The sequence below is a fragment of the Entelurus aequoreus genome, linkage group LG12, assembly GCF_033978785.1.
Source record: "Entelurus aequoreus isolate RoL-2023_Sb linkage group LG12, RoL_Eaeq_v1.1, whole genome shotgun sequence".
In the NCBI taxonomy this organism is placed as follows: domain Eukaryota; kingdom Metazoa; phylum Chordata; class Actinopteri; order Syngnathiformes; family Syngnathidae; genus Entelurus; species Entelurus aequoreus.
In genome coordinates this window covers 42811058-42826551 of record NC_084742.1, presented here as the reverse complement: position 1 = coordinate 42826551, position 15494 = coordinate 42811058, and the positions used below count along the sequence as shown (strand labels likewise).

The window sequence follows — 15494 nt, the reverse complement described above, 5'->3', positions numbered from 1 at the left end:
GTTTCTATGTAACTGTTTTTATATTGTTTTACTTTCTTTTTTATTCAAGAAAATGTTTTTAATTTATTTATCTTATTTTACTAATTTTTTAAAAAAAGTACCTTATCTTCACCATACCTGGTTGTCCAAATTAGGCATAATAATGTGTTAATTCCACGACTGCATATATCGGTTGATATCGGTATCGGTTGATATTGGTATCGGTAATTAAAGAGTTGGACAATATCGGAATATCGGATATCGGCAAAAAGCCATTATCGGACATCCCTAACTTTATGTACATATTTATATACAGATTTGAACAATAAGTTATTCACTGAAATATATTTATTAATTGTGGTTCTTACAAAAAATATATCTTATAAAATATAAAAGCTAAAATGTCTCTTAAAGCTCTGCCCCTTTAATTAGTGCATACTAAATAATTTAACTTTAGCCTACTACTACAACCATATTATTTACCAGCAACATAAAGTGAAATAGGGGCAGAGGGGTCCTGCCACAGTCAGTAACAAATAAACAGAAAACAGTAGTGGTCAAATACAAATAAGGCAACAAGAGAAGTATCCTACACTTCTCTTTTGTAAAGTAAATCTGAACAGCCTATATGGGCATCTACATCAACTATATGATTTGCCTGAGAAGCTGGACAGGACAAAAAAATAAATAATAATAATAATTAAAAAAAATTTAAAAAATTTTGTAATTTTTTTTTTTAATTTGTGGCGGACGTAATTCTTTCGTGGCAGGCCGCCACAAATAAATGAATGTGTGGGAAACACTGGTGTATATAAAACATATTATTATTTACTTTTTACAATTTTGTACACTGCTGCTGGAATTTAAATTTTCCTGAGGGAACTCTCCTGAAGGAATCAATAAAGTACTATCTATCTATCTATCTATCTATCTATCTATTACATATTGTTATGAACGTGTCTGTTACTACATTATATATACTTGCAGTGTGTATATAAAACATATTACATATTGTTATGAACGTGTCTGTTACTACATCATATATACTTGCAGTGTGTATATAAAACATATTACATATTGTTATGAATGTGTCTGTTACTACATTATATATACTTGCAGTGTGTATATAAAACATATTACATATTGTTATGAAGGTGTCAGTTACTATTTTACATATATACTTGCAGTGGGTATATAAAACGTTGGAGGGTTTTGAAGTGGTTTTAGAGGGCTTTGAAGGCTACAACGGTGACTCCTATTAGTCGCATCATTCAAGCGTTTTTTTAATCATCTTTAAAAATCGTTAAAAAAAATAAGACGTGTTTTTGTCTCTCATAATGATTGTGAACGAAAAGTTGCAGTTCCCCTTTAAGATGCGATTACAGGCCTACAGTATACAGTAGTGTACTAACAAAGCATGTTGACTTTGCCAAAGTATTTATTTGCTGGAGAATGTCCAGTGAGTAGACTTGTGTGATTGCACCCTCTAACCGCAGCACTCTTTTTACCCTGCAGATAGTGCCATCAAAAACGTTCTAATAAAGTTACTACACAAAAAGTTAATTGTTTACAATTTAAAGCAGAGAAAAATAAACCTGCGAATAGTCGGGTATACGTGCGTTTATCTGACCCACAGAAAGTCAAACGCTGTTTAATTAAGGTGTTGGCATGCGTTTTAAAAAGCTGGTTTCAACCCAATTCATGCAAGAATGTATTTTTCTTTCATGCATGTAAGTGTAGTGACACATCAAGTCCAATAGATCCATTGTGAGGGTCATGAATGGAATATCACAGGGGAACATCTGCTGGTCTCGCCCTTTACACGCCGCTTGACAAGCTCCCGTAATCCCCCGTGAATAATCCCTGAGGTTTTCAAGAGACATGACATTTGTTAAGAAAGTTGAAGAACAAGCAACTGCTCCTCACTCTCGTGAGCTGCCGTCACAACTGCGCGCCTTTCAATTTTACACTTCTTAAGGGATAACAACATTGATGCAAGAAAGGACGGCTTACGTCCTCCAGGAACATTCCTCAAGTGCTTTTTTTTTTTTTGTCCCCGACTGGGTTACTTTTAAAACCTTCCAGCAAATAACGTGTTGTAAGGACAATACAATTAAAGGACACGCCCTTTCCCTACAGAAGAATTCGCCCACATAGGAAGACTTGCTCTTTTTCAGGGAAGAGCTAAAGGTTGTTGGAATTTGTGTGTGTTGAATGGGGGGGAAGGGGGTGCGGGGGGATTCCCACTCCGAGGTTATGAGAGGATAACGGCGTCATGTTTCCGCAGAGCTTCAATCTTTCCCTCTCTTCACCTAATTAAATCCTTCAGAGAGGTGAGCGGCTCGCCTCGGGAAAAGCACAATTAATTACCACAAAGCAAACACACAAACGCATCCTAACATTTGGCCTCCGTATCTTCTCGGTTTTCCCAGAGTTAAAGGCAGGAGTCATTTGTCAGCCTCTTGTAAGTGGCGACCGCGACTACAGCTCATCGAGCCACTCATTTGTTCCTGACAGAATGATGGCCGACTTCGCACAAAGCCTTGCTTGGCGCCAATGGAACGTATGAAATTTCACAAAGCCACACGGAGCTTGTGGGTCGTCTGTACTTGTGTATGAAGAGATGAAAAGTCTAAAGATTGGAGACTATCTCATTCAATAGTATTGTTGTCCCGATACCAATATTTTGGTACCGGTACCAAAATGTATTTAGATACTTTTCGGTACTTTTCGATACTTTTTTAAATAAAGGGGACCACAAAAAATTGCGTTATTGGCTTTATTTTAACAAAAAATCTTAGGGTACATTAAACATATGTTTCTTATTGCAAGTTTGTCCTTAAATAAAATAGTGAACAAACAAGACAACTTGTCTTTTTGCAGTAAGTAAGCAAACAAAGACTCCTATTTAGTGTGCTGACATATGCAGTAACATATTGTGTCATTTATCATTCTATTGTTTTGTCAACATTATTAAGGACAAATGGTAGAAAATGAATTATTAATCTACTTGTTCATTTACTGTTAATATCTGCCTACTTTCTCTTTTAACATGTTCTATCTACACTTCTGTTAAAATGTAATAATCACTTATTCTTCTGTTGTGTGGATGCTATATATTAGTTTTGGATGATACCACAAATTTAGGTATCAATCTGATACCAAGTCGTTACAGGATCATACATTGGTCATATTCAAAGTCCTCATGTGTCCAGGGACATATTTCCTGAGTTTATAAACATAATATATGTTTACATTCAGGCGTGCCGGTGAGCTATGGTGTGAAGCATGTTTAGCTATTCCTCGTCCTGCAGGGATGATACTTGTAAGAAACATACTTTATTTGTCGCCATGGAGGCGAGGATTAGTGATTTAGAAGTAGCTAAAACACTGCAGACGGTGGATGGACTTTAGCCGCTAGCTAGCTAGCCACGTCTTAAAGCACCTCTTCCTGAGGGCGTTTCAGTGTTATAACTTCACCTTTATGGTTAGTTTTTAAGCCAAAATGTGTTCGTTCTCCCTTTTCTGTCTACACACTGTGTCTGCTTGTAAGTACTCCAGTGTTTCCCACACATTCATTTATTTGTGGCGGCCCGCCACGAAAGAATTAAGGCCGCCACAAATAGATTTTTTTTTTTTTTTGTACTGTCCAGCTTCTCAGGCAAATCATATAGTTGATGTAGATGCCCATATCGGCTGTTCAGATTTACTTTACAAAAGAGAAGTGTAGGATCAAGATTTTTGGAGCTCTTTGTTCAGTGGATCAGATGTTTGATGAAGCTCTGTGTCAATCTACCACCACTACTGTTTTCTGTTTATTTGTTACTGACTGTGGCAGGACACCTCTGCCTCTGTTTCACTTTATGTTGCTGGTAAATAATATGGTTGTAGTAGTAGGCTAAAGTTAAATTATTTAGTATGCACTAATTAAAGGGGCAGAGATTTAAGAGACATTTTAGCTTTTATATTTTTATAAGATATATTTTTTGTAAGAACCACAATTAATAAATATATTTCAGTGAATAACTTATTGTTCAAATCTGTATATAAATATGTACATAAAGTGTTGTAATTATATTGTAAAATGGATGGATGGATGGATGGATGGATGGATGGATGGATGGATGGATGGATGGATGGATGGATGGACATTTAAAACAAAACTGTTATTATGAATTAGTAAGTATACATTTTTTGAGCCTCTTTAGAGAAAATCATATCATTGTAGTAAATTATGCAAATTACTCGATGATGTCATGTGACCACGCCCATAGCCACGCCCCCACCGCCACAGGTATCTTGGCAGTTTATGGGAAACACTGTACTCTGTTATTGTGCGCTACTGAACATGCTCCTCTGCTCGTAAACCAGCAATGACACGACGTGACGACGACGACGGGGCATGTTACCGGTACTTTTCAGAGGCGGTATAGTACCGAATATGATTCACTCGTATCGCGGTACTATACTAATACCGATGTACCGTACAACCCTATTCAATAGGATGTAAAAGTGTCTCCAAACTTTTGCTCAGACAAAAAATGCATATCAATGTGTGCTGTTATAAATTTGTGCAAGGGTTGCACAATGCTCTGATGCTAGCACTGATGCTAATGCTAAACCCACATGCTAATGGTGCGTTCCATTTGTACTGGGAAGTCGGAATTTCCAAATTCCTTGTCGTAAATTTCAACTGAAATGCTCCCCGGCGTAGGGGACGGCGTGGCGCGGTTGGGACACCTGAGGGTTCCTGGTTCAATCCCCACCTTCTACCATCCTAGTCACGTCCGTTGTGTTCTTGAGCAAGACACTTCACCCTTGCTCCTGATGGGTCCTGGTTAGCGCCTTGCATGGCAGCTCCCGCCATCAGTGTGTGAATGTGTGAATGTGGAAATAGTGCCAAAGCGCTTTGAGTTCCTTAAAAAGGAAGAAAAGCGCTATAAAGTATAACCCATTTACCATTTACCATTAGCTGTCTTCAAAGATGGCTGCTCTGAATGTAAACGATAATAGAAGCTTCTGTGATATCTGTTATTGGCACTTCTGATTATTTTTTGTACTGGTACTGTAGTGTAAATTAAAAAAAAATTATATGTGTTATACTTTCTACAGGGCTAGCAATAGCGTCTTTGTTTCCTTATAATCCACCGTCTTTGAAGGTTGCGGAAAGAGTGCAGATATTTTCCACAAGACGTTTATATTTCGATAGTAAGAATAGCTTTCGTGGACATCTTGACTTTCCGACCTCGTCGCGAACGCCCATAACTCGAATGCGACGTCATTCCCAGTTCCAACTTCCAAGTTAATGCAATCCAGGGGTCGCCATGGCAACGACAGCTACTCGCTTGTCAGTTTAACAATTAACATGTTACTCATAGGCATGTGAGCTTCTTTTGAAATAAAAATAAATAAATAGGAACATTTCTATTGGCACAAAATGCTGCCACGCAAACTTCGAAAGAACATTTTGAAAATGAAGACTACATTTACTGCAATTTGCTAGCAATGCTACATTATATTTTACCATTAAATTGATCTCATCTACCAACCTCTTTTGGCTGTCTTTTTGACACTTACATGTCCAATGTAATGTACCACATAATTGTTTTTTTTTTAGTAGATAATTTACTAACATTATTATTACCGTATTTTTCGGATTATAAATCGCAGTTTTCTTCATAGTTTGGCCGTTGGTGCGATTTATACTCCGGAGCGCCTTATGTGTGAAATTATTAACACATTACCGTAAAATATCAAATAAAATTATTTATCTCATTCGCGTAAGAGACGAAGCAAATAGCAGCAATCGTCACACACACGTCAACAATCGTCACTCACACGTCAACCAATAAGAATTTGGCGGGGGAGGGTCATGGCAGAAGTGCATTGTGGGTCATGGGATGCTAACTGCTATATGCTATATGCTACTGCCGTAGCTATTAAAATGGATCACATCAACATTGGCGGTGACTTATAATAACTGAGAAGGGCTGAACTAAAATGGCACCGAAAAGGAAATCATATACTGCAGATTACAAGCTGGACGTAGTGAAATATGCAGCAGAGAATGGCAATCGAGCAGCAGAAAGAAAGGACATACCAGATGCGTCATATAACGTACACTTATTCAGCCTGTTGTTCACTATTCTTTATTTATTTTAAATTGCCTTTCAAATGTCTATTCTTGGTGTTGGATTTTATCAAATAAATTTCCCCAAAAAATGCGACTTATAACTCCAGTGCGACGTATATATGTTTTTTTCCTTCTTTATTGTGCATTTTCGGCCGGTGCGACGTATACTCCGGAGCGACTTATAGTCCGAAAAATACGGTACTGAAAATGTAATGTAAAATTATATAACATGCATGCAAGGGAACTCAGAAAAAGTTTCTTATTTGGCAACTCTATACTATAGCCACGCCCACTCGGGTAATATACTTCCAGTGTTGTGACCTCTGTTTACATCTGTCACGTCAAAAATATACCTTCTCGCTGGCTACTAATAAAGAACAGGGGTGTCAAAAGTACGGCCCAAGGGCCGGATCAGGCCTGCGAACAGGTTTTATCCAGCCCGCGGGGTGAGTTAGCTAAGAATAAAAATTAACCTGAAATTTTTGAATGAAAGAAACAGCTGTTCTAAATGTGTCCACTGGATGTCGCAATAGCAATTCTTTGTATCTTTGTAGATGATGCTACATATGTACAAAATAAACCACATGAGGTTGATTGGCAACACTAAATTGGCATTAGTGTGTGAATGTGAGTGTGAATGTTGTCTGTCTATCTGTGTTAGCCCTGCGATGAGGTGGCGACTTGTCCAGGGTGTACCCCGCCTTCCGCCCGATTGTAGCTGAGATAGGCTCCAGCGCCCCCCGCCACCCCGAAGGGAATAAGCGGTAGAAAATGGATGGATGGATGGATGGATGTTAGTACATCAGTCGAGGAAAATGATCAAACTACATAAATAACATACTGTAATTTGATTTTAATATCATTTTTTTATCTAGATAGATTGAAAATTAACACCAATTAGTTACCTGATGAACATTATCACAAAATGTATTCAGAAAATATAAATGACGACAAGTATAAAGTATATATACTATTAACCGCAACAGGTAATTGTAAAAAAAAACAAAAAAAAAAAACATTATGATTTGTACAATTTCAGAATGTGCTTGTTCTATTTTTAAACAAACAAAACAATCTGAAGTTGTCTTCATTTTTAAGTTATCGTGCCGTGATTTCACCAGTCCGGCCCACTTAGGGAGTGTATTTTTCTCCATCTGGCCCCCGATCTAAAATGAGTTTGACACCCCTGCTCTAGAACTACAACTGGTTTGGAAATAACAGTATTCGGATTGTAATCATCCAGATATGATAGCAGCTAAGTAGAAAGCCATCAGCGTTGTGGTTTGGAGAGTGAAGTAAGATAGCTTGATGATGCTAACTGTGTTAACTAGCGAGCTTGTTTCGGTGTTCCTGATCGTCTGCCCGTCCTGCAACTCAGTGTTTAGGCAAGATGAACAGCGAGTAACTGCGGCTGAGGCTTGCCTTCAACAAATTTAGTTTTAGATCCTATTTTTTGAAATTTAGTGAGTTTACATAATTTAGCCACGGAACTTTTGTTATTGTTAAGAGTTCCGGTGTGTGTTGTTGCGCTGAGAAGTACTAGATTGCAAAGTCTGAATGTAATTTATCCATCTTTTGACACTCCTCCTTCGTCTCCCGTCCTTACACGCCACAATATTTCATTAAAAAAACACGTAAGTGATATTTTGACGCGAAAATTAATATTTAAAAAACGCGGACATTTCACATGCCTGTAATCAAAGGAGTGCACTTTTTACATACAACAACATAACATTAAGTGGTGTGACAGGAGGACAAAAATGTTAGCAACACTAGCATAGCTCAGTGAGCTACCTGCTCAGTGGCCTTGAGGTTAAAGTGTCCGCCCTGAGATCGGTAGGTTGTGAGTTGAAACCCCGGCCGAGTCATACCAAGAATATAAAAATGGGACCCATTACCTCTCTGCTTGGCACTCAGCATCAAAGGTTGGAATTGGGGGTAAAATCACCAAAATGATTCCCGGGCGCGGCTACCGCTGCTGCTCACTGCTCCCCTCCCCTCCCATCGGGTGATCAAGGGTGATGGGTCAAATGCAGAGGATAATCTCACCACACCTAGTGTGTGTGACAATCATTGGTACTTTAACTTTAACTTTACATTGCTAACATCACAATTCTATCACATGTCAACAGGAACATTAGGTTAGCCCAGTGGTTCTCAAATGGGGGTACGCGTACCCCTGGGGGTACTTGAAGGTATGCCAAGGGGTACGTGAGATTTTTTTTAAATATTCTAAAAATAGCAACAATTCAAATATCCTTTATAAATATAAATAAAAACCTATCTTTTTTTCCAAATAGTTCAAGAAAGACCACTACAAATTAGCAATATTTTGCACTGTTATACAATTTAATAAATCAGAAACTGATGACATAGTGCTGTATTTTACTTCTTTATCTCTTTTTTTCAACCAAAAATGCTTTGCTCTGATTAGGGGGTACTTGAATTAAAACAATTTTCACAGGGGGTACATCGCTGAAAAAAGGTTGAGAACTACTGGGTTAGCCTATTGACTGGAGAAAAACGGGACGACCAAACTTACGGTTGCCACGCCTGTAGCTGACTGAGTGATGTCTGTGGATTTTAAGATGTGTAACAAAGCATGCCTGTAGTGGGCGTGGACACAGGGCAGGCTTTTATCTACCTCGGGGTGGTACAAAGACGGCATCCAGTTCATTAGGGTTTTTCCCTCATGACGTCATAAAAACCCGAAACTTCAAAGTTAGCCGGTCTCTCAAAAATGGAGATTTTTCTCATGTTTGGTGTTCATTACCAGGTTGTAGGAACAGATTTACTGTTAGAACCTCATTAAAAGGTCACTTTTGCATAACAGGTCACCCCCAAGTCAAGTCAGTTCTGTAAGTTAGTTAGAAAATTCCTTCTTCTTTAAAAAAAAAAGAAAAAGAAAAAAAAGTCTGATGAGTTGCAGCTGGAACAGTTTGTTCTAGTCGAAGATAGTCTGCCCAAAGGAAACGGCAACAGGTGTGTGAGAACGTTTCGGACGTGTGCCTCTGAGCGCCGGTTCAAATGGGTTGAGAGGCAATCACATGATCTAGGCCTGCAGCTATCTCTGTCACGGTATGTATTTTGAGAGGGTTCAACAGGTTTACGCGGCGGGAAGCGCTCAGACGCGCTTCGGCATCTAATGAAAAGTGTGGCGGCTTTGAAACACGATAATTTACGATGCGCGCCGACCCGTTATTTAAAAAAAAAAAAAAGGTGTTCACGCTTATCAAATCTATTTCCACATTACAGACAGCAAAACTCCGCCTACAATTTAAGAAAATATGCGCAGAAAAACTCAGCTTTGCATGCTTGAGCTCTTGCAAGTCCACAAAGACAACGCACTCAGTGCTGAAAATAACTGAAAAAAATTACCTCCGTCTCGGTCGTGCCAGTTTGCCCGACTGCTGGCTGGCGAGCTGGGCGATGAGTAGAAGTCCGGTCCAGTCGGGCTGGTGTCCATATTCTCTTCCATGTTTACCGTTTTGGGCCTTTTGCTGCGGAATTTGGACACAAAGATACACTTCAGAAACACATTTTACAACTTGCAGTTCCCTGAGAAACTACACGAGTGTTCCAGGAACGCAGCACAATTCACACGCTATTTTGTAAAATGTGAACCCTAGTGGCAGCATGGGGAATGACATCAGAGCCATGACAATGATGCTTTTCAATATTTGTGAGTTCAACGACACAAGTTGCAGATCCCACAAGAACCGCGTGTGAATGCCGTCAAGCTAAAATGCCCCCCAAAAAGACACAAATAGAGGTTACAGAGCTGACATGCCCCCTAGTGGCTGGGAGCAGCGTAAGTGTCAACATCAAAGCATTGGGACATGCGATGTGTGTTTTTATGTCCTTAATCTTGTTTTAGAAAAAGTACAATAGTTCTGAAGCAACAGACATTAAAAGTGCCAACCTTCCAGGCGGGGAGGACAGCGAGCGATGCATCCCCACGCTGGAGTTCAGGTCGTGATAGTAGGGTTGTGCGGGCATGTCCGCCATGGAGAAGTTTACTGCTGCACCGTGGGTAATGGGCACTGCAGACAGAAGGAAAAAAAAATGTGGAGTTAGTTAGCAAGAAAGCCCAACAAGCAGCAGATTGTCTTTCCTTGCAACAGGAACCACGCAATTAATTGCATAATTGCATGAGTGGTCATTATTGACGCTTTAGAGGCCCCGTGCATCAAATTAAAAGCTCCTGTTTGACCACTACAGCAATTCTGCTGAGCCCTCTGATTAAAAAGTCACTGCTTGCAACACATTATGACTGCAGGCACCTAAAGCTTCTCTGCACAATGCTTGTAAGTATTATTGTTTGTTTTCCCACTACTCCGGTGAAGGTGAGTGGTAACATTTCAGTCTACAAAAGGACCCCCCCGCCGCCTCCCCATTCCCCCTTTGGTGTGCAGCCTCCAGCTCAAGCAGTCCGTTTGGAGTCGATGAGAGGATGAAGTGTGTGGCGCCGTCTGTTGTGGTCTGAGGTTCACCACTGGCGTGATCCCGCCACCAGCCCGCCGCCCTGGCAGCCTCACTGCAGTGCTGGCGGGGGCCCACGACCCACTCGGCTACCCACGAAACCGAGCTGTCTGTGGAGGAATGCATCCGGCCTGAAGACTCTTAATGCAAAAACCATTGTTGCTTTTATACATTTCGTTTCAAAGCTGCTCCTTCTGCCAGTCTAAACATAATATATAATTCCTTTGAAAGAGGAACACTGTGTTTATGTTGTTACCACAACAATCACCATTACCACTTTTAAATAGTCTGTTCAGAGTAGTGCACAGGTGCAGGTAAAATACAACACAATACTTTGTTTTGCACACATTCATTGTCTTTACGCTGCCAAAATGTGGAAATCCAACATATTAGTACATGCATTTTACAAGTGATGTAGGTCCAGCATTACATACCATACATTACCTTTTGCACTATATCGATTTATATTATTATGTGTTGTCAACTTTGTACTTTTTTATGTCATTGCCTGAAATAAATAAATAAATGAAAAAAAATGAATGAATTTTAGCATAAGCTACCTGTTACTTATAGGACATGCATATTGGGCTAAGGCAGGAGTGTTTCCATAAAAACAAACAGACAAGTATGTACCGTATTTTCTTGAATTGGCGCAGGTAATATAGTATTCGCACGTCTAGAATTACTGCCGGGTCAAACTCGTTTCTCAAAATAATTAACGCATGCTTGGCCTTATCGCCGGTTCATTATTAACGCCGGATCAAATTCGTTTCGCAAAATATTAATTTTATTATCGCATGTCTATAATTTTCCCCGGGTCAAACTCGTTTCGCAAAATATTTAGCATATGTCTAGAACTTCCGCCGGGTCAAATTCGTTACGTCACGAGTGACGATTTACCTGTCCTCATTTTCAAAATGGAGGAAGCTGATTTCAGTAGTTTGCAATCGCACAAAGGAAAAAAGATAAAGAGTTATTCACTAGGATTTAAAGTACAAGCTATTGAATACCGGTACGGTATGCTAAAAAGAACAGTAAGCAACTTTGTTTTATTAATATACCATAGCTGCGTGTATCAAATACGGTATGAGTCATTAAATGACTCACACCTCCTGGTGGTAGAGGGCGCTAGTGATCCTTCTTGCGACTTCCGGTACTGCAGAAGAAGTGACAACACGCAGCAACAGATTGTCTTTTTTTTCCTCTCGCCTGAACTTTTAACATGGAGGATTACATACCGGTATCTAAAATAAAACAGTTTTCTAAACTGGACTTTCAATCGAAGCAGGAGGTAATAATTAAAGAAATATCTCCATCGAGACAGAGAGACTTTTAAAACTGAAGAAAGAAAATAAGGAAGACTTCTATAAACAAGTTATCGATGCTTTTGGTCAGAAGGAGCTGCAAATGGACTCCATTTATAAGTACAGGTAAGACCATAATAACGTTTTTTTTATTAAATGTGCTTTTCATGATGGTATGCTTACATCACACTCAAAGCGCACGCCTAAATTTACCGCATTCCTTTTGGTAAACGCCGGGGTGAGAAGAGGTTTTAAAATAATTAGCGCATGCACAGCCATCCCGCAGGCTTCCGGTAAACGCCGGAGTGACAGGAGGTTTTAAATTAATTAGCGCCCCTGCGGCTATTCAAGGAAATGCGGTATGCTAGTTAAGCACACAATCAAAACAATTAAGTACAATATGTTAAAAAAACATGTCTACATTTCTACTTTGGATTTTTGGCAAAGAAAATATTTGCGTTGGTGTTTTTTCTAACGCCATGTGTAATATTATGTTGTGAAAATGCTGTGGGCCAATTAAAAAAACAGCTGTAACACAGCTGGTTAAGATAAAGGCATGTTAGGACTGTAGGGAAGCCATGGATTGAGAAAAACTCTTGAGTGACCACGAAAATATACTTTTGCAAAAGAAATGGACCATTTTGAAAGCAAAAAAATAAAGCTTACATATAAGTTAAAGTTAAAAGTTAAAGTACCAATGATTGTCACACACACACTAGGTGTGGCGAAATTATTCTCTGCATTTCACCCATCACCCTTGATCACCCCCTGGGAGGTGAGGGGAGCAGTGGGCAGCAGCAGTGGCCGCGCCCGGGAATCATTTTTGGTGATTTAACCCCCAATTCCAACTGATGCTGAGTGCCAAGCAGAGAGGTAATGGGTCCCATTTTTATAGTCTTTGGTATGATTCGGCCGGGGTTTGAACTCACAACCTACCGATCTCAGGGCGGACACTCAAACCACTAGGCCACTGATATGGCCATATGTGAGCATTCTGGCTGCAAATGCAGGCCCTCTCGTTTGTGGACTCGGGTGGGCCATCTAGATGGAGGGTCTAAACCAGTGATTGTCAAACAGTGGTTTGTGCACCACTAGTAGTTTGTGGTCTCTATCTAGAAGTACGCCAAAGACGTTTGTGAATATGTAATGTAACAGTGGCCAAAAATGTTAAATATACATGTAAAAAAAAAACTCTGCCTTGTTTTTCAATGCATACTTCGGCCTATTATGCTACTGCATTTTATTGTTGGTCATTATGGTGGCACTTGGAATGCCAAGTGTTTTCTGAGGTGGTACTTGATGGAAACAGTTTGAGGCTAAAAACCTGATGTTTGCCACCTGCACATTTATCTGTGTTTCTCAAACAGTGGGTCGGGACCCCCTGGGGTTGCAGTGAGGTGTCAGGGGGGGTGAGGAACGGCATTATTTGTGTCCACGCTGCAGTATTCATGTTAGAATGATATACAAGCCTGCAGGTAGGTGACAGCAGGGGTCATCTAAATCAACAGGCTCCTTGGTCTACCCAGTAGAGGTAGAAGAGTTGTGATAACCACAATAAGGAGCTACAATAGGAAATGAGAAAAGACTGGTGTGTGTCGTATATCAGTCTTCTACCATTTGCAACATCCAATCTTTGTGAGATGGGTTTTCTACTGTTGCTGCAACGAGAAACTGGTATTTCTGATCCGATTTTAACATTGAGCAAGAGTTAAGAGTAACAATATCACGTTACTGATTTGAAAGGATGTACAGGGAAGAAAATGGCTCACTGCAGCCCCTAAATACGAGCAGAATCCTCTTTTGTTGTTGTAGAGCAGACCTGGGCAAAATACGGCCCGCGGGCCACATGCGGCCCATTAAGATTTTCAATCCGGCTAGCCACACGTTCTACATATTTTTTTTAGACCTTTGACATCAAAACTGTAGCCGCCATTATGATGTGCAGTGTTGTTTTTAAATTACTGTAAGTCTTGAACTATAGAAAGTATTTCAATGGTTGAAATCTGTGCTTTTGGGTGTTGTACGAGTTGTTACGGTAATCTACGTCACAGCAGCTCTGGCGAGGAACAAAGCAGGGTGGGCGTGTTTTCAGAGCAGCCAGCCTAAAACGCGTGTGTCAGAAACAGATGCGGAATCAACTATTTATAAATACACATTAGTAGGCTAAATGAACCTCTTTAACATAAGATGCGGAAGCAGATTTTTACAACAAATTTCTGCATGAAAGTGATAATATATCATATTGTTGGTGTTTATTACCCTTTGCATTCATATTTTGCGTTTTTTTTTTATTTTTACTTGATTGTAATAGATGTCTATCGAGGAGCTGGAGACGTTCATATGTTGTTAATATTCAGTGTTTTATTGTTCATAATAAATATTGTAAATCCCACCTTTATTTTAATGTACATTTTGTGTGGCCCATTCAGTAAAAAAAACCTGTAAAATTACATTTCGTTTTTTTGAGGTGGTCTGTCATATTGTTTTTAGAACTCTATCGGACATTGTGACTTTTGGTATTAGTGTTCCTGAAAAAAGGGCCACAAACACACATACTGTACAGCAGATTTTTATAGCTAAATGTGTATATACAATGTATATATATAATTTATACACACATACACCTTGGCCCCCCCAGACACATTTTTTTTCTCTCAATGTGGCCCCCGAGTCAAAATATTTGCCCAGCTCTGTTGTAGAGCAATGGCAAATTGTATTGAAGTTGAATGTGTTGATACGAAAACAGACAAATGTTATGAAATAAGTTTGAAAGAATGAGTAAAGGTTAATTGTGTTTCATTTAACAATGCTCAAGTTGACAGTTTGAAATGTTTCATGGTTCAAGGCTTTTTTTAAATTGTCTTCTGGTTAGACGATACACTCAAAGTTCGATATACTACGGTCCCATATAACTTGATGTTCTGTATAACGCGACCCTGAATTTTTGCACATTTTTTTCCACCAGAGTCAATCGCGATGTTTTTTTCACCAATATACTGAGTATTTAGAAACTTACACAATAAATCTTCATGAAAGTCTCCGAAAAGAAGAAATAAATAAATAAAAATAACAAAATATCAACCCAGTGATGTACAGACCTTCAGAGCTGTTTATCTTTTTATGGTGGAATGTAGTTAATTATAGAATTGGCACCCAATGTTATTAAAAAGTATAGAGTTTGAATCTAGAATCGTTTTAAATCGAGAATCCCAATCAAATTTTTACCCCCAAGAATCGAATCGTGTGGTGCCCAGATTCACAGCCCTAATGTACACTACCGTTCAAAAGTTTGGGGTCACCCAAACAATTTTGTGGAATAGCCTTCATTTCTAAGAACAAGAATAGACTGTTGAGTTTCAGATGAAAGTTCTCTTTTTCTGGCCATTTTGAGCATTTAATTGACCCCACAAATGTGATGCTCCAGAAACTCAATCTGCTCAAAGGAAGGTCAGTTTTGTAGCTTCTGTATCGAGCTAAACTGTTTTCAGATGTGTGAACATGATTGCACAAGGGTTTTCTAATCATCAATTAGCCTTCTGAGTCAATGAGCAAACACATTGTACCATTAGAACACTGGAGTGATAGTTGCTGGAAAT

At 39.3% G+C, this 15494-nt stretch overlaps 1 protein-coding gene across 7 annotated transcripts in view; it reads right to left on the bottom strand.

Annotated features, from left to right (window-relative positions):
* Positions 1–15494, bottom strand: part of LOC133662229 (nuclear factor 1 B-type-like) — a 124746-nt gene that overhangs the window by 30534 nt on the left and 78718 nt on the right. For all 7 annotated transcript variants that reach the window (XM_062066039.1, XM_062066040.1, XM_062066037.1 and 4 more), the window contains 2 exons: positions 10035–10155; positions 9491–9612 (listed from right to left, as the gene is read on the bottom strand). In XM_062066039.1, the coding sequence (XP_061922023.1) occupies positions 9491–9612; positions 10035–10155 (243 nt within the window). The remainder of the gene's footprint in view (positions 1–9490; positions 9613–10034; positions 10156–15494) is intronic.